The sequence below is a fragment of the Hirundo rustica genome, chromosome W (assembly GCF_015227805.2).
Source record: "Hirundo rustica isolate bHirRus1 chromosome W, bHirRus1.pri.v3, whole genome shotgun sequence".
In the NCBI taxonomy this organism is placed as follows: domain Eukaryota; kingdom Metazoa; phylum Chordata; class Aves; order Passeriformes; family Hirundinidae; genus Hirundo; species Hirundo rustica.
The window spans coordinates 12,152,158-12,172,809 of record NC_053487.1 but is presented as its reverse complement, the minus strand read 5'-3'; the positions used below and the strand labels follow the sequence as shown (position 1 = coordinate 12,172,809).

The 20,652-nt window shown below is 47.2% G+C and overlaps 2 protein-coding genes and 1 pseudogene across 2 annotated transcripts in view; 2 read left to right on the top strand and 1 right to left on the bottom strand.

Annotated features, from left to right (window-relative positions):
* Positions 1–1,378: 1,378 nt before the first annotated feature.
* Positions 1,379–8,865, bottom strand: LOC120764988 (uncharacterized). Its single transcript, XM_040089163.1, has 2 exons — positions 8,757–8,865; positions 1,379–2,922 (listed from the first exon to the last, which is right to left on the bottom strand). The coding sequence occupies exon 2, from the start codon at positions 2,729–2,731 to the stop codon at positions 1,379–1,381; it is 1,353 nt and encodes a 450-aa protein (XP_039945097.1). The 5' UTR covers positions 2,732–2,922; positions 8,757–8,865.
* Positions 8,866–14,168: 5,303 nt separating this feature from the next.
* Positions 14,169–15,934, top strand: LOC120764987 (choline/ethanolaminephosphotransferase 1-like; annotated as a pseudogene).
* Positions 15,935–18,648: 2,714 nt separating this feature from the next.
* LAS1L (LAS1 like ribosome biogenesis factor) overlaps positions 18,649–20,652 on the top strand; it is a 71,657-nt gene continuing 69,653 nt past the window's right edge. The window contains 1 exon segment of the mRNA XM_040089162.2: positions 18,649–18,750. Within this exon segment, the coding sequence (XP_039945096.1) occupies positions 18,649–18,750 (102 nt within the window).

Sequence of the window (20,652 nt, the reverse complement as noted above, 5' to 3'; positions counted from 1 at the left end):
GACATGCACACCTGGGAGCTTTGTTTCTCCCTTTTTATCTCTACAAACTAGGGTTACATGATACGCCTAATACATATTTATTTCCTAACCCCGCCTGTCCCCGCTTCGTATTAAAATTAGTTCCACGCCTATTTGAGGCTGCGCACTGCTCCTTATTGATCACTTCGGTGGTCGTCGGGGGTCTTTGGGGATGAAGCACATAGTCATCCTCTGAGTTGAACTTTTCAACTTGTCTCCTTGCGCATGCTCTGTTGTTCCTTTGGCCATCTCCTATATCATGTTTCCGTTTTGGGGCCCAAAGAATGCGTAGATAATCAGTACCAGGTGGGCATGACGGTGACCCGAGCCCTAAAGGAGGAATTTAGAGGTCCACTGGGGCCAGAGAGAAGATTGATCTGCTGGGGGACTTGAAACTAATATGTGACAGACTGGTGCTTTTAAAGAAGAGTTCTCTGTTAATATCGTGTGCTCTTGCCAGGCACCCTTGCTTTATTTTCTCTGTCTCAGTCCCCCCTTTTCTAGAAAATCAGTAAATTCTTTTACTTAGCAATACTGACGCTTTTTCCTTTCCCAGTCCACCTGCGCTGCCTGCCCATCTCGATACGTATCCCTCATTGCATTACCATAGGCTGCTGCTAGGGAAGTCAGTGCCGCTATCTGTTTTAACATTCTCCAATTCCAAACAAGCATTGCACTTGATAGCACCAGGCTTATGCCTACTAATGTCAGTATGACAATGATGGGGTGGCAAAGTGTGTTCAAAATCCCAGTTGCAGTCGGCGACCATCCAAAGAGTGCATCCCACCAGTGGTGATTTGTATCTTGGTTTACTCTTTGTAATACTTTGCTTATCTCTTTTACATCATGATAGACAGTAACCAGAGTCTTTTGCCCCTTTTCTTGAATCTCTTTCAGGATTTCTGTCAGGTCTTGGTGGTTCATTAGTTGTCTTACTAATGTAAGGTTCATTCCAATGGGTGCTGGTGATAACTGATGGTACATTGTGTAATTGGATCTTATCAACTGGTGGGATGTAACCGGTGCTAAATATGAAAAATCACACCCTACAATCCTAACAAAATTACAAATACAAAAATTGGAATAGTTCCTAGTAGTCAAGGTTACATTGTTATCATCTATTTCTACAGAAACACATGCAGTTCTTAAACATACACAGCCTAGGCCAATATATACAAGCATAGTCTTTTGACTAGTATCTGGATGAATCTCAAAGTGGCAAATGTTTTGCTCAGTGTCTAGGCATATATCTTGTGCATCGATCATGTTAGTCTCACAGATGAACCCCTGTTGTTCCCGGGTAACACACGATTCCAAATTCACAGTTTGCCACTTTTCATTCATTATCCGGGCCCATGCTCTATGTTCTGAGGGGTAGAGCACTGTTTTTTTCATGATTTAATCCTAATGCAATAATAGGGTGGATATTATAAATTGTGGCATTGCGTATAGTCAGTACAAAAGTAGTAGCTATTTCGGTGGTAGGGTCATAGGTAAAATTTACCAGAGTCCACCAAGACTGAAGTTTTCTTTCTAGGTTGCTTGCATTGTCCCAGACAATCTTCCGAATTTCAATTGGAAAAGTACCTTCATTTCCCTCTCTTACTACTAGAGCAACAATTGATTGTATCCATAATTGTGCCTGTATGCAGCTGAGGGCTAACGACACATTGTTTTGGGCTATATTTAGTGCGTTTATTATTAGCTTATGGTCCTGGTCCTCAGCTTCTTTCCACTTTGGTAGTATTTTGGAAATTTCCCATTGGCTAGTTCCTAGTGCTAATAAAGAGGATTGCAGGGGTTGTCTTAGTTTTACCAAATCATTTGTGGCAGTGGCTAATTTGTTCATTAATATTTCTGAATCGATTCCATTTAAGACCCCCAATCCTGTTCCTAATATTCCAGTTAAATCTCTTCTCATTCTGCCTCTGAAGTGTACTTGCTTTTGTAACCATGTTGTCCAGCCCTCGGATGATGTTCTTAGAAAAGAGGAACAGGCTGGCTGAATCTCAGAAATGTTTGTTTGCATTAGTACTTCAATACGCTTAAGAGACCACTCTGGATTAAATAACAGTTGTTGTTGCCCCGTATTCCTTATTACATATGGGCCAATTTCATAAATTTTGTGTTCAATTTTAGGTGGTGTGGTCTGAGCTTGGGTTACAGTTGATTTGGTTGTTGCAATAGGTGTAGTTGTTATTTTAAATTTAAATGTGAGCCCTTTGTTACCACGACCCCAAAGGCAGATCACATTCACCGTCTGTACTAACGTAAAATTATACCAACAGTCCGATTTACTTAGACGATCACAAATTTCCCGGTGATAATCTGCAGGAGAAGTCGAGACACTAATTTGAATTGCCTTTTCATAGTTAGTCCCGTTAATCATTCGGCATCCTACTCTGACTACCTCCCCTATAGTCCCTTGAAGGGTCCACAGCTTTTGTTTCTGCCATTCTCGCCTTTCATATATCTGGTTTTCATGCATAACCACGGTTGATAGGTTTAAATCCTTTATGTCGGAATAATTTCCCATGGATCCAGTATACTGAATGAAAGCCTGGGACCAAGGCCATTCAGCATTTTTCTGGTTAGAGACGCTTTCCAATTCTTGGGTTACACTTATAACTACAGGCAAAACAAACAAAACAATTCTACTGATTGGATTCCTGTATGCTAAATTATGGAATATTCTCAACCACAATGTATTCATTATGCCCGAGTAAGTTTTAATTTCAGTTCATTGTCACCCGGGGTTACTTTCCAAGGAGTTTCTGGAGCCTTCTTCACTCGAGAATGGTGAATCCAGGCGCTCTGTTCCTTGATTTTAACTGCAGTGAAGGTGGTGAGAAGCACCTGGAACGGTCCTTCCCACTGTGGCTCCAAAGTTTTTTCTGCAAGAGACTTAACATACACATAATCTCCAGGCTGTATGTCATGCACTGGCCCATCCAGCCCTCTGCTCCGAGTTCCAGCCACATGTTTCTCAATTGCTTTGAGCTGTTTGCTCAAGGCTATCATATAGGCAGTCAGCCTCTCCTCCCCTACTTGGGTGGACAATCCCTTTTGCACACCATATGGTCTTCCGTAAAGCATTTCAAAGGGACTTAATTTTTCTTTAGCTCTAGGCTTGGTTCGGATCCGCAGCAATGCCAGTGGGAGAGATTGTGGCCAGGGTAAATTAGCTTCTTGTCCCAGCCTAACAATTTGCTGTTTTATTAAATGGTTCATTTTTTCCACTTGGCCACTTGATTGGGGGCGATAAGGGGTATGGAGCTCCCAGTCTATGCCCAGGTGACGACTGATTTGTTGTACTATTTTTGAAATAAAGTGTGGCCCCCTATCTGAAGATATTGTGGCTGGAACTCCAAAGCGTGGTATTACCTCTTGTAGTAATACTTTGGTTACCTCCCGGGCTTTGGCAGTTCTGGTGGGAAAAGCCTCTGGCCACCCTGAAAATGTATCTGTTAAAACCAGCAAGTATCGATACCCCCCTTTTCTTGGGAGTTCTGAAAAGTCAATTTGCCACTGTTGTCCAGGCCCGTGGCCTTTTCCAATTTGACCTAGTTTTGGTTTGGGAGTATTTTTGGGTTTGGTCTGGAGGCAAATATCACACTGCCGGGTTACCTGAATGACAGTAGAATATAAATTCCTGGCAGTAATCTTTTCAATTAGATAGTTATACAGGGCTTCTATTCCCCAGTGTGTTTTCTGGTGTTCCTCCCTTACTAGAGACCATAACAAATGAGAAGGGATGACTATTATCCCACCTGCAGTAATAGCCCATCCCTCTTGGTTATACTTTCCTCCTTGATCCTGAATTAATTTTCTATCTTTTCTGGTATATACTGGCTTACCTTCCAGGGAGACCTGTCCATCAGGAATTAAGGCTCCCTCGATCGTTATCTCACCTTTTGCTGCTTCTTTTGCCTCTCTGTCCGCCAGCTCGTTTCCTTCCTCCAATTCAGAGCTCACCTTCTGGTGTGCCTTGATGTGCATAATTGCTACCTGCTCAGGTAGCTGGACTGCTTCCAGTAGCCGCAATATTTCCTGAGAATGCTTGATGTTTTTCCCTTGTGAGTTTAACAGTCCCCTTTCTTTCCAAATGGCTCCGTGTGCGTGTACAACCCCAAATGCATATCTTGAGTCTGTATAAATGTTTACTTTCCTTCCTTTCGCGATCTCTAGAGCACGGGTTAGAGCGATTATCTCAGCCTTTTGTGCAGAGGTATCTGTTGGTAAGGGTCCAGATTCTATTACCTTTCTGCAGGTGGTAACTGCATACCCAGCATGTCGCTTTCCACTGATGACGTAGCTGCTCCCATCAGTGAACCAGGTTTCTGCATCATCCAAAGGGGTGTCCTTCAGATCCGGGCGGCTGGAGTAGGAGGCTTCGATGGTCTCCAGGCAGTCGTGGTGTACTGGCTCCCCTTGATTCCCACTGAGGAAAGAAGCTGGGTTGATAATGTTAGTTACAACTATCTCTACATCGTCTTGTTCTACCATGATGGCTTGATATTTCAGGAACCTTTGTGGGGAAAGCCAGTGCCCGCCCTTTACTTCCAAGACTGCAGACACTGTGTGAGACACAAATACGGTCATTTTCTGGCCCAGAGTGAATTTGCGTGCCTCTTGAATATTCAGCACCACGGCTGCAACAGCTCTGAGGCATCCCGGCCATCCCTTGGCTGTTGTGTCTAGTTGCTTGGAAAAGTAAGCAACTGCTCTCCGGTATGGACCCAGGTCCTGGGCCAGTATCCCCAGGGCGATTCCCTGCTTTTCATGGGAGAACAGGAAAAACGGTTTACTTACATTCGGGAGTCCAAGAGCCGGGGCTGACATTAGAGCATTCTTCAGCTGATGAAAGGCTTGCGTGGCCTCTTTTGTCCACTGGAGGTTTCTGTTCCCATTTGTAATGAGTGCATACAGAGGTTTCACGAGCAACCCATAGCTGTGTATCCAGAGCCTACACCATCCCGTCATTCCTAAGAATGTCCGCAGTTCCTTTACCGTTTGAGGCCTCGGGGTTTGGCATATCGCTTCTTTGCGATCTTGCCCTAGGGTCCGCTGTCCCGCACTGATTTCATAACCCAGGTAGATTACCTTTTGCTTCACAACCTGGGCCTTTTTCTTTGATACCCTGTACCCCTGTAGTCCCAGGAAATTTAGAAGACTTACTGTCCAGGCTACACATGCCTCTTTCGTTCGGGTAGCTATGAGGATGTCGTCCACGTACTGCAGTAACTTTCCCTCTTCCGGGGGAGCCTCCCAGGATTCCAAATCTTTGGCAAGTTGCTCCCCAAACAGAGTGGGAGAGTTCTTGAAACCTTGAGGTAGAACTGACCATGTGAGCTGGGATTTGCGCCCGCTTTTGGGGTTTTCCCATTCAAATGCAAAAATTTTCTGGCTGTCCTCATGGATAGGGAGGCAAAAGAAGGCATCTTTCAAGTCTAAAACAGTAAACCAAGTTAGCTCAGGTGTCAGGCATGTTAACAGAGTGTATGGATTTGCTACCACAGGATAGAGGTCCTCAGTTATTTTGTTAACAGCCCTTAAATCCTGTACTATCCGGTATGATCCATCATGTTTCCGGACTGGCAAAATGGGAGTGTTGAACTCAGACTGGCACTCCTTTAACAGCCCTAATTGCAAAAAGTTTTCAATTACGGGACTAATTCCTTCCCTATCTTCCTTTTTCAGGGGGTACTGTTTAATTCTAACGGGTTGTTTCCCTTCCTTAAGTTTGATTACTATAGGAAGTGCATTTTTCGCTCTCCCTGGTACATTGGAGGCCCATACTCCAGGAAACACTTGATTCATTATTTCTTCGCTAATTTCCCCCTCTGTCTGAACAGTTGTCAACATTAAACTTAATGCCTCTATATATTGTTCATCATTTACCTCCAGAGTGACCTCCCCATTTTTAAATTTAATGGCTACTTGTAATTGTTCTAGCAAGTCTCTCCCCAAAAGGTGTCTCGGGGAGCTGGGCAGATATAGGAATTTATGAATGCCCCATTGCTTTCCAAGCTTATACTTTAATGGTTTACAAAAATATGCTTTTTCAGGTTGGCCAGTTGCTCCTATCACTGTAACATAATTCTTCCCCACAGGTGCCAAAGTCTTATTTAAGGCTGAATATGTTGCTCCTGTGTCAACCAGGAATTCTACTTCTTTCCCTTTTTCCCCCAGTTCTAATTTTATAACCAGTGGATCTTCTGGGGTGAGATCTACCGGTCCTCTTCAGTCTTCTTCCACATATGCAGTCACCTTTCCTTTCTCTCGGTTTCCCTTGTCCCGAAAGCCACCCCGCCTTTGTTCTGGGCATTGATTTTTCCAGTGACCATATTTCTTACAGATCGCACACTGGTCTCTGCCCAGCCGGGACGGGCCTTGCCTAGGTGGTCTCTGCCCACATTTTCCCTTCTCTCTCTCACTTACAACAGCTACAAGCTTCCTCATTCCTTGTTTATATCCTTCTTCCCGGTTACTAAAGACTCTCCACGCCTCATCTAACAAAGTCTCTAAGTTCCTCCCATCTGTTCCTCGAAGCTTTTGAAGTTTACGCCTTATGTCACCTGTAGACTGCCCTAGGAATAGATTAACTAGCTGCTGTATCCCTACTTCAGACCCAGGGTCCAGCGATGTGTGACGACGCATAGCATCTCTTAATTTCTCAAGGAATTCAGATGGCGACTCAGAGGGCCCCTGTTTGATTGCATATAAGGCTGACCAATTTATTGTTTTGGGAATGGCTCTTTCCATCCCTTTTGCCATCCCCTCCTGATAGCTTTCCAATTTTTTCAATTCTGCTGTTCTGTTTGGATCCCACTGTGGGTTTTGGAGTGGGAAATAATCTTTCACATCCAGCTGTTGGGTTTTATAATAATCCTCTGCCAGATCCCCTGCCGTTTTTATGATTAATTGTTTTTCTGTCTCAGTCAGTGCATCCAATAATAATTGCATATCGCTCCAATCTGGATTGTGTTGTTTTATTATATATCGCAGACGTTTGGCTGTGTTAACTGGATCACTGCGATAGTTTTTAGCAATCTTTTCCCATGCTTCCAAATCAATTGTGGAGAAGGGAACTTTAACTAATACCACTCCTCCCTCTGATCCCACTGCCTCACGCAGAGGTGCCTGTAATATGTGTGTCTGTTGTCTAGTCCGGTGTGCAATCGGCAAAGTGTCTGCACCCTCTGAGTCTGCATCCTCCTCCTCATCCCTTTCTTGTCTTATGTGGCGAGGCTTAAGCAAATCATCTACCAGGTCTTGTTCCTGGGCCACAGTTTGGTAAACCTTGTCTGATTTTGTACATCTTTGCCCTATGCTACATGCTGAACAACACCGTTTAAGCCCTCTTCTCTTAGTCTTATTCTCTTTCTCCAGGGCTAACACCAGAGGGTCAGATGGAGCCCTGATCCCACAATCCCTCTGCCACTCGGGGTGATTTCGGAGAGAGAAAAACATATCGGCATATGACACCTCCGTCCACTTGCCTTCTCTCCTGAGAAATAGCATGAGTTGCAATAGCGTGTTATAATCCAAAGTTCCGCTAGGTGGCCACCTCGCTCCCTCATCCAATTTATAGAGTGGCCACCAATCTCTGCAAAATCTAATAAGATCTCTCTTGTTCTCAGTTCCCCCACGGCCAGCAATATTTTTCCAATGTGCAATAATACAACCTAGCGGACTCGCTTTGGGGATCTCTTTGCTTTGTTCAATACCCATTATCTCCTCCTCCTTATTCCGTCCCGTTTTCGCCCAAACTTTTCCTCGCACAATTTCAGAGTCACTTCCCAATTATCTTCCCACACACAGCCCCAATTTGCAGGCACACAATGTGATTTTGTATATACAACTTTCAGAGTTTTAGGTTCAACATTAACCTGATTAAGATAATATTTCAGTTTACACGGGGGGCATATGCCCTACTGGTTATTAGAGTAACAATACCAACGTTTTTCACAATCTCTACACTGTAATAATATCCATGCCAGATGCCAATGTCCTGATTCTCTGACAGCTTTAAGTCTCCCACAAGAACAGGCTATCCCATTCACCTCCCCTGGAATACTTAGGGTCTGTACTCCAGGTTATTCCCAGTCCAAGGCCACCAATCTCCCTGCAGAAGTTCTGTATATTCTTCCTAGATAGACCCGTTTATCCCCTCTTCCTAGCCAATAATTCACTGGGTCAATCAATTCCCAAGGATCAAGCTCAAACCACTGCTGAGGAGAGACTCCATCAATTTTGTCTGTCCACGGTTGGAACAAATGTTAACCACTTCACACTCAAACATAACGCCCCTCGTTCACACTCGGGTTTGCCCCACACTGACTTCAGTCGCTTCGCCTTTCTCCGGCCGCCTCAGTCGCCCGAGGTCGGAAACGCGGATAGAGCTCCACAATCGCTCCGCACCTCTGGTGCGTCTCACTCACTCACTCACTCACTGATCATGCTCAATGACTCAACGTGTCCGGACTTAGCATTCACACAAAATAGCAGCAAAACAAGGGTTCACTCGACTCACCCCCAGAGTCGCTAGCGGGCTGCTCTATCAGCTCAGTGAGACCCCTTCTCATCGGCCGCTCTATCGGCCGGGGATCGATCCCTCCCCCTCTGTGTCCGGCTTCTCCCTGGCCGGCTGCTTGCAAGCCCACCGGGACCGTGCTGCGCGTCAGACGTCTCTGCACGACTTATCAGCTGCCCCTTCCCCGATATTTAATTCATACCTTTATCCGCAAGGCCAGCAGGTCGTTGTCTGTCCCCGCGGTGAGCGAGCCGAGGTCCGGGGTCCCTCCCGGGAAGGTCCTGGGGGCGCGCCAGGGAATCCGCTCCTCGGCCGCTCCCACAGCCGGACAGAGATTCTCCTGCCTGGCTCGCCAAAATGATGTGCGGAGAGAAGACTCTATAACTCACAGAGTGGTTATGAGAGTAGGTATGAATTTATTCAGCGCTGAGGTGCATGGGGATAACTCCTCAAAGACATGCACACCTGGGAGCTTTGTTTCTCCCTTTTTATCTCTACAAACTAGGGTTACATGATACGCCTAATACATATTTATTTCCTAACCCCGCCTGTCCCCGCTTCGTATTAAAATTAGTTCCACGCCTATTTGAGGCTGCGCACTGCTCCTTATTGATCACTTCGGTGGTCGTCGGGGGTCTTTGGGGATGAAGCACATAGTCATCCTCTGAGTTGAACTTTTCAACTTGTCTCCTTGCGCATGCTCTGTTGTTCCTTTGGCCATCTCCTATATCATGTTTCCGTTTTGGGGCCCAAAGAATGCGTAGATAATCAGTACCAGGTGGGCATGACGGTGACCCGAGCCCTAAAGGAGGAATTTAGAGGTCCACTGGGGCCAGAGAGAAGATTGATCTGCTGGGGGACTTGAAACTAATATGTGACAGACTGGTGCTTTTAAAGAAGAGTTCTCTGTTAATATCGTGTGCTCTTGCCAGGCACCCTTGCTTTATTTTCTCTGTCTCAAGGGGGGGTGGAAAAGGTAACAGTTTCCCCTTCGCCTCTTTTTTTTCTGTCCAGCGAGGGTTTTTTAACTTTCGGTTTCCCAGTCACAGTTAAAGGGGGACACAGAAACTTAAAATCTGAGCCAGAAATTGGTGCTAGGCTGTCTGTGTCTCAAAAAAGAGTTTATTATCAAATTTTAAGTGCCTTGGATGATGACAGGACCCATTGTCCAAAGAAACAATTAAAAAAATTAATTCAGTGGTTGTTTTCTCAATTTCCAGATGTATCATTTGAGCAAATAAGCTCCCCAGAATTTTGGGAAGCTGTTGTAAAAAAATTGTCTCAATCAAGCTCCTCTAATGATAAGGAAAAAGCAAATTTTGCTCTTTGGAGCTTGCAGAATTTATTTGCAATGCAAAAACAAAATTAAAAGAAAAAAAGCCATTTCCTTGTGGATTTTCCCCAGTTTCCTCAGTTTCTCCCTATCCTGACCCCAAAATCCCTTCCCCAAAATTGGATATTCCTCAAGAAACCCCTAAACTTTCCCCAAAATTCCCTTCTTCCCCAGTTTGTAAACCCCAGGTTCAGTTTACTTTTGCAGGCAGTCCGAGTGCACAAAACCCCCGTCTTAGTGAATCCCAAGCTAGTCTTAGTTTGGAAGGGGGATCACAAGATGGAGGGGACTCCTTTGTCCAAAATGGCCGAAGCCATGTGCTCTCGAGTCACGAGGAGCCTCTCTCTTTGTCTGTCCCTCCTTCCCACAATCCCTTTCGCAATCCCTTCCTCTCCCCAGACCCCTCCTTCCCTTCAGTGCCGCCCCCGGCACTGCCCTCTCCTCTGACTTCACCCCCTACCCTCAAACCTCCGCCCTCCGACTCCGCCCCATGTGATTCAAGCCTCCAGCCCCTCCCTGCCCCTGGTTCCCACGGTTTCCCCGCCCACAGTCCCAGTTCCCAAACCCCGGAGGGGTGCAGGTGGGAGCCGGGAACCCGGAAGCAGGAAGTGATCCCGGCTTTTCTGCCACCCCGTCACATACCGACGGTCAAAAAGGGGGGGTGCTGTCCACAGTAATTGGGACCCCTTCCCCCAACAAGCTATTCAGGATTTATACAAAGCTCAGGCCAAATTTGGATGCGAAAGTGAATACTTTCACAGCCTTTTAAAAGCAAATTTAGCAGGGAATCTTATTGTTCCCTTTGACCTCCAGCAGCTTTTTTCTTCCCTCCTTTTGTCCACACAGTTTAGGCTTTGGGACTCTACATGGAAAAAAAGATAAGGAGATTTACCCCCTGAGCTTTGGCAAAATCCTGAAATGGCTGTTGATAATAATAATTTGCCAATTCGATTAGAACATCGATGTGGTGATGGTGAATGGGTCGCAGCCCTCAAGCAGGATCAAGAAATTCCTTTAGCTGTTTTTGAGCGCATTGAAGATGCTGCTTCCAAAGCATTCTTTTCAATCCAGCCCGATGGGTCTTTCCAACCTTACAGTAAAATAAAGCAGCTTCCATCAGAACCTTTTGTAACGTTTGTTGAGCGATTAACCCGAGCTATCAAGTTACAGGTTAAGAATGAGGGAGCCCAGGAACAGGTCCTGGAGGAGATGGCTCTGGCCAATTGTTGGAGTCCAGGGCATTCCTTTGGCTGCCCTGAAGGGTCAGAGACCTGGACAGGGGGGTCTGGGACCCCGGCCCAGAGCCCAGAGAGGCACTGGCTTTGATCTCGGTCCATGGGAAAGGCTTCCTGCACTGTGGGAGGGATTGCAGGCCACAAAAGTGTGAAAGATAGTAGTTTAGCTTATCACAGGGTGAGGAAACAGTAGGTTTGGGTTTTTAGCATTGAAGTGAATGGGGGCAAGATGGAGGATTTGGGGCGTTGTCTCCTGCTTCTTCTTTCTTCTTCCTTCACTCCATTTTCAGCAGTGACGGTGGCACAAAGTAGTTTCAAGAGATTGGGTCAAAGTAGAGATGACCTGTTTAGTATAAGTGATAGGTATTGGCAAGTAATGATAAATAAAGAATACGTAGCAATTAGTATAAAAGATAACGACAGCCCTGTTTGGGAGGAGTCGAGGAGTCACCAGATGCCCGAGCAGCTGCACAGACCTTTGTGAGGCACTGAGAAAATTGTAAGATAAGAAAAAATAAACGAAGCATGCAACCTTGAAAAATCAGGACCTGAAGACTCCATCTCTTTTTTTGCGTTTGGCTCAGAGCTTTGCAGAGGGCAAAAGACTCTAAAACCACCTGAATCTCGGGGAAAGCACCCAACAGCCAATGCAGACGAACAGTGCAAGGCAGCTATCCTCAGCCTGTCCATAGAACCAGCTCCAACTTTACATGACATGCTCCAGGTGTGTGCCAGGAAGATTCCCTTCATAAAAGCTCACCTAAACCGCAGTTCCAGAGGTGCATTCAGACCATCGCAATGAGCTGCCACAGCAGACGCCATGCTTCCTGTGCCTGTGCCATGGTCACCGCCCAAGAGAAGAATGATATGTCTCCTGTGCGATCAGGCTGTACATTGGGCATCTCAATGCCCTTTAAAGAGACAATTTCTGGACTTTCAGGACAATGGGGGCAGGGGGGTCTCAAGGGTCCAAAGGGAATTTTTCAAAAAACTAAAATCTGAACTCCGACTTGCCCAGCATGCCGACATAAATGGGGCAAATCCGAGGAGGGGGGATAAAAAACTAGAAAGTGCAAATGTTAAATTAAATAATCCTGCTATAACCAGTTTTTCCTTTCAGCAGAAGTCACCAGATATGACCCTTTCAGATCATGACATGGGCAGACCCTGTCTAACCCCAAAATGTCTCCAAAAGCCTTTTAGGTTGCAACTGACTGAGTCCTTGCACCTAAGTGACACAGACTGACATTTAAGTTCATTGGATCTACAGGTGCCAGGCTCCTGGCAACATGTTGGCAGTAAGTATGTCATCCTTGGGGACACCAAGTACACACCGAGAGAGATCGAGATCCTTCCGAGTCTCGTCTCATCAAACCCTAAACAACTAGTTCTCTGGCTGCGCTGTGTCTGCCCACCTTTGTTTCTGCCTAAGGGGCAGATAATAGCTCAGGCAATTCCAGCACCTGACCCATTCCCTGAAAAAGACATCACAAGGAACAAACACCTTGATGTTTGCCCCACATGAGTTATTGGGAGGGACAAACTCATAATAGGGTGTGAGGTCCGTCACAGTGGGGAAGTAGTAATCCTCAAAGGGGTTTTGGACACAGGCGCGGATATAACGATTGTACCGGAAAAGATGTGGTCTTCGCATTGGGAACTGCAAAATGTGGCTGGGCACATAGAAGGTGTAGGGGGGATGAAATGGGCAAAACAATCAAAAAGTGTTGTGCAAATTAAGGGGCCAAAGGGACAATTAGCTACTGTGCATCCATTTGTTTTAGATTATTCAGAGCCCTTGTGGGGGAGAGACCTGATGGCCCAGTGGGGGGTCACAATTGGCATTCCAGATGCCCCCCTGGTTTTTTGGGCTGCGGCCACTGAAGAGCTCCCTACCCAGAAACTCAATTGGAAAACTGATTCACCAGTCTGGGTAGAGCAGTGGCTGCTCAGTAAAGAAAAATTGAAGGCACTTCAGGAGCTAGTAGATGAACAGCTAGCTAAAGGCCACATTGTGGAAACCACGTCTCCGTGGAATTCCCCAGTCTTTGTTATAAAAAAGGCAAAGGCAAGTGTCGGCTCCTCCACGATCTCTGTCAAATTAATAATGTCATTGAGGACATGGGTTCTCTCCAACCAGGGATGCCATCCCCTGTAGCAGGATTTTTGGAGACAGACACAGAGAGGCCTGACAGTGCTGGCAAAGTTCTGTTGTTTTAGCACTGTCAAGGATGATGAGCCTGAGAACCAGAACACTGAGCCTGAGAACCAGCTTTTTCCCTCAACAAAGTGTAAACAGGTAACTGCAAAGGAATGCTTATGCAGATAACACCAGCCAATAGCTAGTAGTAAAATGCCATGTGAACAAGCTTGTGCACAAGAATGATATATGTATAAAAGAACCCTGTGTACCCTCAATAAATGGAGCATTCACCACTACTTCTGTGAAGAAGGTGTTTGACTCTGGCTGCTCCCCGTGTTTTTGTTTTTGTTTTCATTTTCTTTTTGTTTTTCTTTTCAAAAATCACCTTCAATTGGTGCCCAAACTTCGGACCTTGGGGTGATGACCTGGAGGAGAAAATTAGCGGTGGGACGCTGAGCGGTTGGACGCTGAAATCGCCGACAGATGCAGCTGCATTGAGGTGAGACCTCCGGAAAATAGCGGTCAGACGCTGATCTGCTGAGAGATGCATCAGCATTGAGGCAGAAGCTCACCATCCTTGCAAATAGATTGCGAGGCTGAGCTGGTAAGGGGAACAGGGGGCAGTTTCTTGAAAAAAGGTGGAAGGCTCTGAGTACTCACTTCCCTGCCCCATTGACGACGGCAAGCATGGAATGCAAATTTGTTGCCGCATTGAAGTTATTTATTATTATACTCTCTGAGAGAGGAAAAACAGTAGTAGAAAAAGTACTGCAAAAGCTGACTGACTGGGTGCAGGGAAATGGACGTTTAACAATCCCCCGACGCTGCGAAGTCGGGGAGGTGCCGCGGGGCCCCTGCCGTGCCCTCCTGCTGCCTCCGGCACCCCGGCACCGTCGCTGGCTGATGCCCGGCTTGCTGCTCCCGGCCTGTGGACCGTCCCCGTCGCCCAAGCACCGCCACCCCCGCCACCGCGCAGCAACAGGCAGGACGAGGAGGAAGCAGCCTCCGGGGGTCCGCACCGCCCCCCCACTCCGCTGCTGCTCCCAGTGCCGCCGGTCCCACAACGCATGCGCCGACTTCCCCCCCTTTCTCGTCTGTGCCCGAAGAGACACCGGTCGACCAAGAGAGGGGAACTGGTGACCCCTGCTGTCGACCACCTTCCCCCGACAATGTTCCGCTGCCGGACAAATTAGCGAAGGACCCCGATGATGGAGCAGAACCCCCAGCAGAACCCACGATTGGTTTAAAAGAACTGACTGATCAGATTCAGGCAGTGATGCAGTGCCTGAATGAGAGAGAGCATGCAGCAACTAAGCTGCTGCTGGAAAAAGCCCAGGAACTATCTACAATAAATGCTAAAAATCAGGAGGAGCCTACATCGTTTAGCTCCCAGTTAACTCCAATGCAACAATTGCTAGAACAAACTGCACAAAGCAGTTCCCTTGCAACGCCTTCACCTACCCCCCCCCCCCCCCCCCCCCCCCCCCCCCCCCCCCCCCCCGTGACTCGATGGTCTGGAATTATAGGTGATGTTATACTGGAAGGACAGTGGGAACCCACAGGACACATGGCATGTCCTGTAGCATGTTCTGTCATGTTCAGAGATGGCAAACCTGTGTGTGAGCAGCATGAATGGAAAAATCTTGCAACAGGCAAAAAATACAGTAAAAGAGCAGGGCTTGAAATCTGAAACTGCTCCAGCAACGTTAGATTGGATTCATACTGCAGATATCAATTCTCCAGCCTGGATTGCCCCCAATCTGATCATCATCATTGAACTGTTAATAAATATATTTACAACACTATTATTAGTAGGTTACTGCTCAACAGCTTCAAAGGCAGGCACCTCCCTGGACGTTCATTGCTTGTGCCTGTGGCATTCCAGTCCCTGGATGCTACAGATGGAAAACAAGCAAGAAGGACAAATAGCAGCACTCCGTTAAGAAAGCTTTTTGACCATATCTGTGATTCATTGTCCACGGTCTTTGTGGTTTTAGAAACTTATATTACTGTGCCGCTGGACACCAACCCTGATTGGATGTTCTTCTGCTGTTTTGCTGTGACATTCATGTTTTACTGTGCACACTGACAGACGTATGTCTCAGGAACGCTGAGCTTCGGCATGATTGATGTGACTGAAATACAAATCTTCATAATAATCATGTATTTGCTAGCAGTGATTGGAGGACCACCTTTTTAGCAATCCCTGATTCCAAGACTGAACATTCAGGTGCAGTTGGCAAAAAATGGATCCACTTTAGCAGGAACAAGTGTCCTCTCACCTTTTCTCCATATTGGCTCCGTGATTGCCTTGGCTGCAATGATCTGCAAGAAATTTGCTGTGCAGCTCTTTGAGAAGCATCTCTGCCTCTACATCCTGACTTTTAGCTTTGTGTCTGCCAAGATCACAAATCAACTGGTGGTTGCCCATGTGACCAAAAGTGAGATGTATCTATATGACACAGCATTCATAGGCCCAGCATTGCTGTGCCTTGACGAGTGTTTTAACAGCTTTATTTATAAGTATATTGTCCTCTGGATTGCCCTGATCCTGCCCCTGTTTGACCTGCTCCGATACTGTGTCAGCGTGTGCAGCCAGAATTGCTGCCCACCTGCACATCCTGATGTTCCACATCAAGGGCTGCCCCATGCACTCGAATCATCCCTAGGGATGGGAGCTGCCACAGAGGAATGGAAAAAGAAGTTAGGTGTTGGAGTTCAGGGCATTTATTTGGCTGCCCTGAAGGGTCAGAGACCTGGACAGGGGGGTCTGGGACCCTGGAACAGAGGGACATTGGCTTTGATCCCAGTCCATGGGAAAAGCTTCCTTCACTGCGGGAAGGATTGCAAGCCACAAGAGTGTGAAAGGTAGTAGTTTAGCTTATCACAGGGTGAGTAAAGAGTAGGTTTGGGTTTTTAGTATGGAAGTGAATGGGAGCAAGATGGAGGATTTGGGGCGTTGTCTCTTGCTTCTTCTTTCTTCTTCCCTCACTCCATTTTCAGCAGTGACGGTGGCACAAAGTAGTTTCAAGAGATTGGGTCAAAGTAGAGATGACCTTTTTAGTATAAGTGATAGGTATTGGCAAATAATGATAAATAAAGAACACGTAACAATTAGTATAAAAGATAGCGACAGCCTAGTCCAGGAGGAGTCAACAGATGCCCGAGCAGCTGCACGACCTTTGTTGGGCACTGAGAAAATTGTAAGATAAGAAACAATATACAAAGCATGCAACCTTGAAAAATCAGAACCTGAAGACTCCGTCTTTCTTGCATCTGGCTCAGAGCTTTGCAGAAGGCAAAAAGACTCTAAAACCACCTGAATCTCGGAACTAAAAACCGAGAACTGGCGTCCCTGGGTGGGCCCCCTGGAAAGGGGCACCGAAAGGAGGGTCACAGTGAACCGTCTGCAGTGAACATCACAAGCTCTCGGAAGATCAAAAGCCAAATGGTCAGCTCCAGAGAAGAAGAACATTTCTGGCCAGAGCAGCTCATCTCAAATTCGTCCCAGACCAACAGATCTCCAAAGGCCCTGGAATCCGTCACCCTGAAACCTGCTGGTCAGCAATCAGGACACCTCTGAGGCGAATTCGACAACAGCTGCACACAAGCCTTTGTGCTTTGGTAAGAACAGTTGGATCTCGATCATGGGGGGGAACCACTTCACAGGAACAAATCTCTATTTTAGCAGCCCTAAGCGGGGGGTGATCTCAACACACGGTGTGGCTCTCAAGGAAAAAGAGCTTCAAGCGTTGATGCTTTGGGTCCATTGTAATTACCCTCATTGTGAGACCCGTGTCCTATTTGAGCCAGGGTTTTGGCAGGAAGCAAATAGGGAGTTGTATGATAGAGCCACAAAGAAGGACAAAATAGCTGCTAAGCTGTTGTCCGCAGGTAGAATTATGTTAGAAGCTATATCGGAGAATACTGATGCAAGTCCCAGGATTGGGCAGCTGCCAAGCGGCAGGGGGGAGGATAGTAGCGCTTTATCTGTCGGCCAGTCAAAGGCAGGGGACAGACAGCTACTTTCCCCGGGTTTAGTACCTCCTCCGGGAGATGGAGGAGGGGGGAGCCCTCAGCTCTCCCAGGGTTGGCCACAAAATTCGTCAAAAGCCCCAAAAGCCGATCAAATGCCAGTCCCAGGAAAGACGAAACTTCTAATTCATCCTAGCGATCAGGAGGAGCTGGACATGCTTTATTTCGAAGCAGTTCCCGAGGGCACATCACACTTATCCGAAGAGGGGGGGAGACAGGTCCGACACAGAGTCCACCTCGGAGTCCCTTCACCCCCCCACAGTCACCACGCAGCAGCACCCCACCGCTCCTTTCCCTTTCCGCACAGGAACAGGGCGTGTGGGGGGAGGAGGGAGCGGGGGAAGCACCGGGGGAACAACAGGTCCCGACCAAGTCAGTAGTGGAGTGTGGGACTGCTGCGCATGCGCGCGGGGGCGATCCTAACCTATCTCGCCGGGGCGCAGAACGCGGCGGAGCGCGGTCGGGAAGCACGTCGGGTCGGGAGGGGCCGGATCATGAGGGAGAACAGTTCGCAGCCGAATGGTGCGAGCTCATGAGCGGCGGGACTGAGCCATTGGGGGAGGCGGAATCCGTGTCAGCAGTTCGGCGCACGCCAATGACACAAGCTACGGGAAGCAGCACAGTTCAAGATACATCCGCGTCGTGGGGCGCAAGGGGGAGGCCGAAACAGGAAACGCCAAGTAGGGTACTACAGACCCCAGAAACACCAGCGGCAGGTCCAGGCACAGGTGCGGAAGGGGCGGGACGAGGCCCGAAGTGCGGTCCTGCTCGGGGCGGGGCAAATTCTGATGGCGAGGGAGAAAGGGCAGCCTCTGGGCGTGAGCAGGGAGGGGACACTTCGCCAGGCGCTGCCGGGCCGGGACAGGCAGGGGTGGGGCGTGGCCAAGGCGGAGAGTTTCTCCAGGGTGCCACCCCCACGCGGCAAATGTCACGGAGCTCAACTCTGCCCACCAGCGGCTCACTGGTCGCGGAACCAATTACACGCGGCAATTCAAACACAGCTGCTGCATTTCTGCAGATGGGCGCACGTCCAAAATTATATCAGGTTTTACAAATGTACCCAGAAATTGAAAGCCTTTTGAGAACTCGACATACGCCGTCAAAGGCAGCAAAAGAAATAGCAGATCCATATAGTACCGTGAGCCAGCAGATGCCAGCTGTCGACGTGTCATCGTCACTGAGGGGCGGGACTGTGAAACCACAACAATCACAATGAGGGTCAGGCACACCGAGTGGAGCACCTTCCAGCAGCGGGACAGCCACGTTGCACTGCTTTTTTCCAGTTTCATACAAAAAATCAACTTCTTCAGAACAGCAATTCAAACAAAAGCCAAGAGAGCCTTTGTTGATGGTAAGGGACGATGAAGCTGCACAAGAAGAACAAGACATGTCAATCACTGATGATGACATCATCCGCATCACTGCTTCGGAGGGCATTCCTATCTGGACAGCAAGAGCATTTGAGTTTTCACTTCAAGCATCATCATTTTTGTTATCTAAGGACTTTATGAGGCAGTTTTTCAGGCAATTCAGTGAAGCAGCTTCAGAATTCCAACACGACCCAATGTCTTCTTTCTCTCGAATTTTTCTTCCGAGGAAAGGTGTTGCAGAGAAATCAGGTGATGCCCAGCAATCCCTAGTTCCTGTTCCTCAAGAAAAGGAAAAGAAACAGGATGAGGTAAAGCCTCAAAAACAGGTAGATCCTGGAAAGGATGAAGCAGCAGTGAAGCTGCAAACACAGCAATCAATTCCAGTGTCGGACAAGACACAGGTTTCTGGTGCACAGGTATTTCGTGCAACAGATTGGACTGAAATAAGAAAGCATGCGTTGAAAGGGGAGATGCTTCAGATGGGTTCAAGAAGTATGGCAATGCCAGTGACTTATGATGCACAGGATGCAAACCCAAGATGGGAGCGATTGGATCATGAAGCTGTCAAAGATCTGATAAAAGCCATTTGTGATAATGTATTGGGGTCTCCGTACTTCAAACAACTTTTAAAAGGGACATTTAATATATATGATTTAACACCATTTGACCTCAAATCCCTTGCTTCAATGATCCTCACTGACTCACAGTTCATCATCTGGGAGGCAAAATGGAGAAGAGCTCTCAATGAGCTCAGGGACAAATATCAGGGAGGAGCAAATGCAGGCTTCACCGTTGCACAATTGGCCAGTGATCCACCACTTGACAATCCAGCCTGTCAAGACCAACTTTTTCCTCAAGAAGTGTTGGCAGACATCAAGAATGCAGCTAGAAAGGCAATGGTGCAAATTCCACCGACAGGAGTTACAGAAAGTAGTTACACAGACATAAAGCAAGGTCCTTCAGAATCTTTCACCTCGTTCACTGATCGTCTCACGCAAGCAGTGGACAGGCAAGTCAATGATGAGGGGGTGAAACCACATTTGATTCGGTGTCTTGCATTTGCAAATGCCAATCCAGAATGCAAATGTGTCATCAGTGCGATGCCAGGCCAACCCTCTATAGCAGAAATTCTGGAGACATGCAGCAAGGTCGGGATACCACAGCACATTGCCACGATTTTGGGGGATCAGGTGGAAAAGGCTGTCAAAGAAGCATTCGCAAATTTTCAACAAAGGCAATGCTACAAGTGTGGCAAACAAGGGCACTTCAAGAAAGACTGTCCAGAACTTGCAAAGATCGCAAGCTCACTGGATGCTTGTCCAAGGTGCGGTATTCATGCTTGCTTTGCATGAGAACATTGTTGTAACACAGAAAATGTAAGTACGCTGTTTCTCACATCAGGGCACATTCATCCCTCCCGGGATTTTTAGTAGAACGTAATGCACATGCAGACAAATTGACCATGCCAATTTCAAGGACTTTACCGAACATTTTTGAACAGGCAAAACTGAGTCATGCATTCTTCCATCAGAATGCTCAAGCACTAATGGAAACTTTTCACATTTCCAAAAGTCAAGCAAAGGAAATCATTAGTGCTTGCCCTGATTGTCACCTTGTACAGCCTCCTACTTCCATGGGAGCAGTCAATCCAAGCGGATTGCACAGTTTGCAGTTATGGCAAACTGATGTCACAAAATATCTATCTTTTGGGAAACTCAAAAATGTTCATGTTTCAGTTGACACATTTTCAGGTGCAGTCTTCGCATCATTGCACACAGGTGAGACAGCACAACATGCTTGTCGACATTTCTTGCAGGCATTTGCATCACTGGGCGTGCTGCAAGAAATCAAAACAGATAATGGACCAACATATATAGAGAAAGTGCTTGACAAATTCCTGAAGAGGTGGGGTGTCCATCATACCTTTGGTATCCCACACTCTCCAACAGGTCAAGCAATCATTGAAAGGACACATCACACAT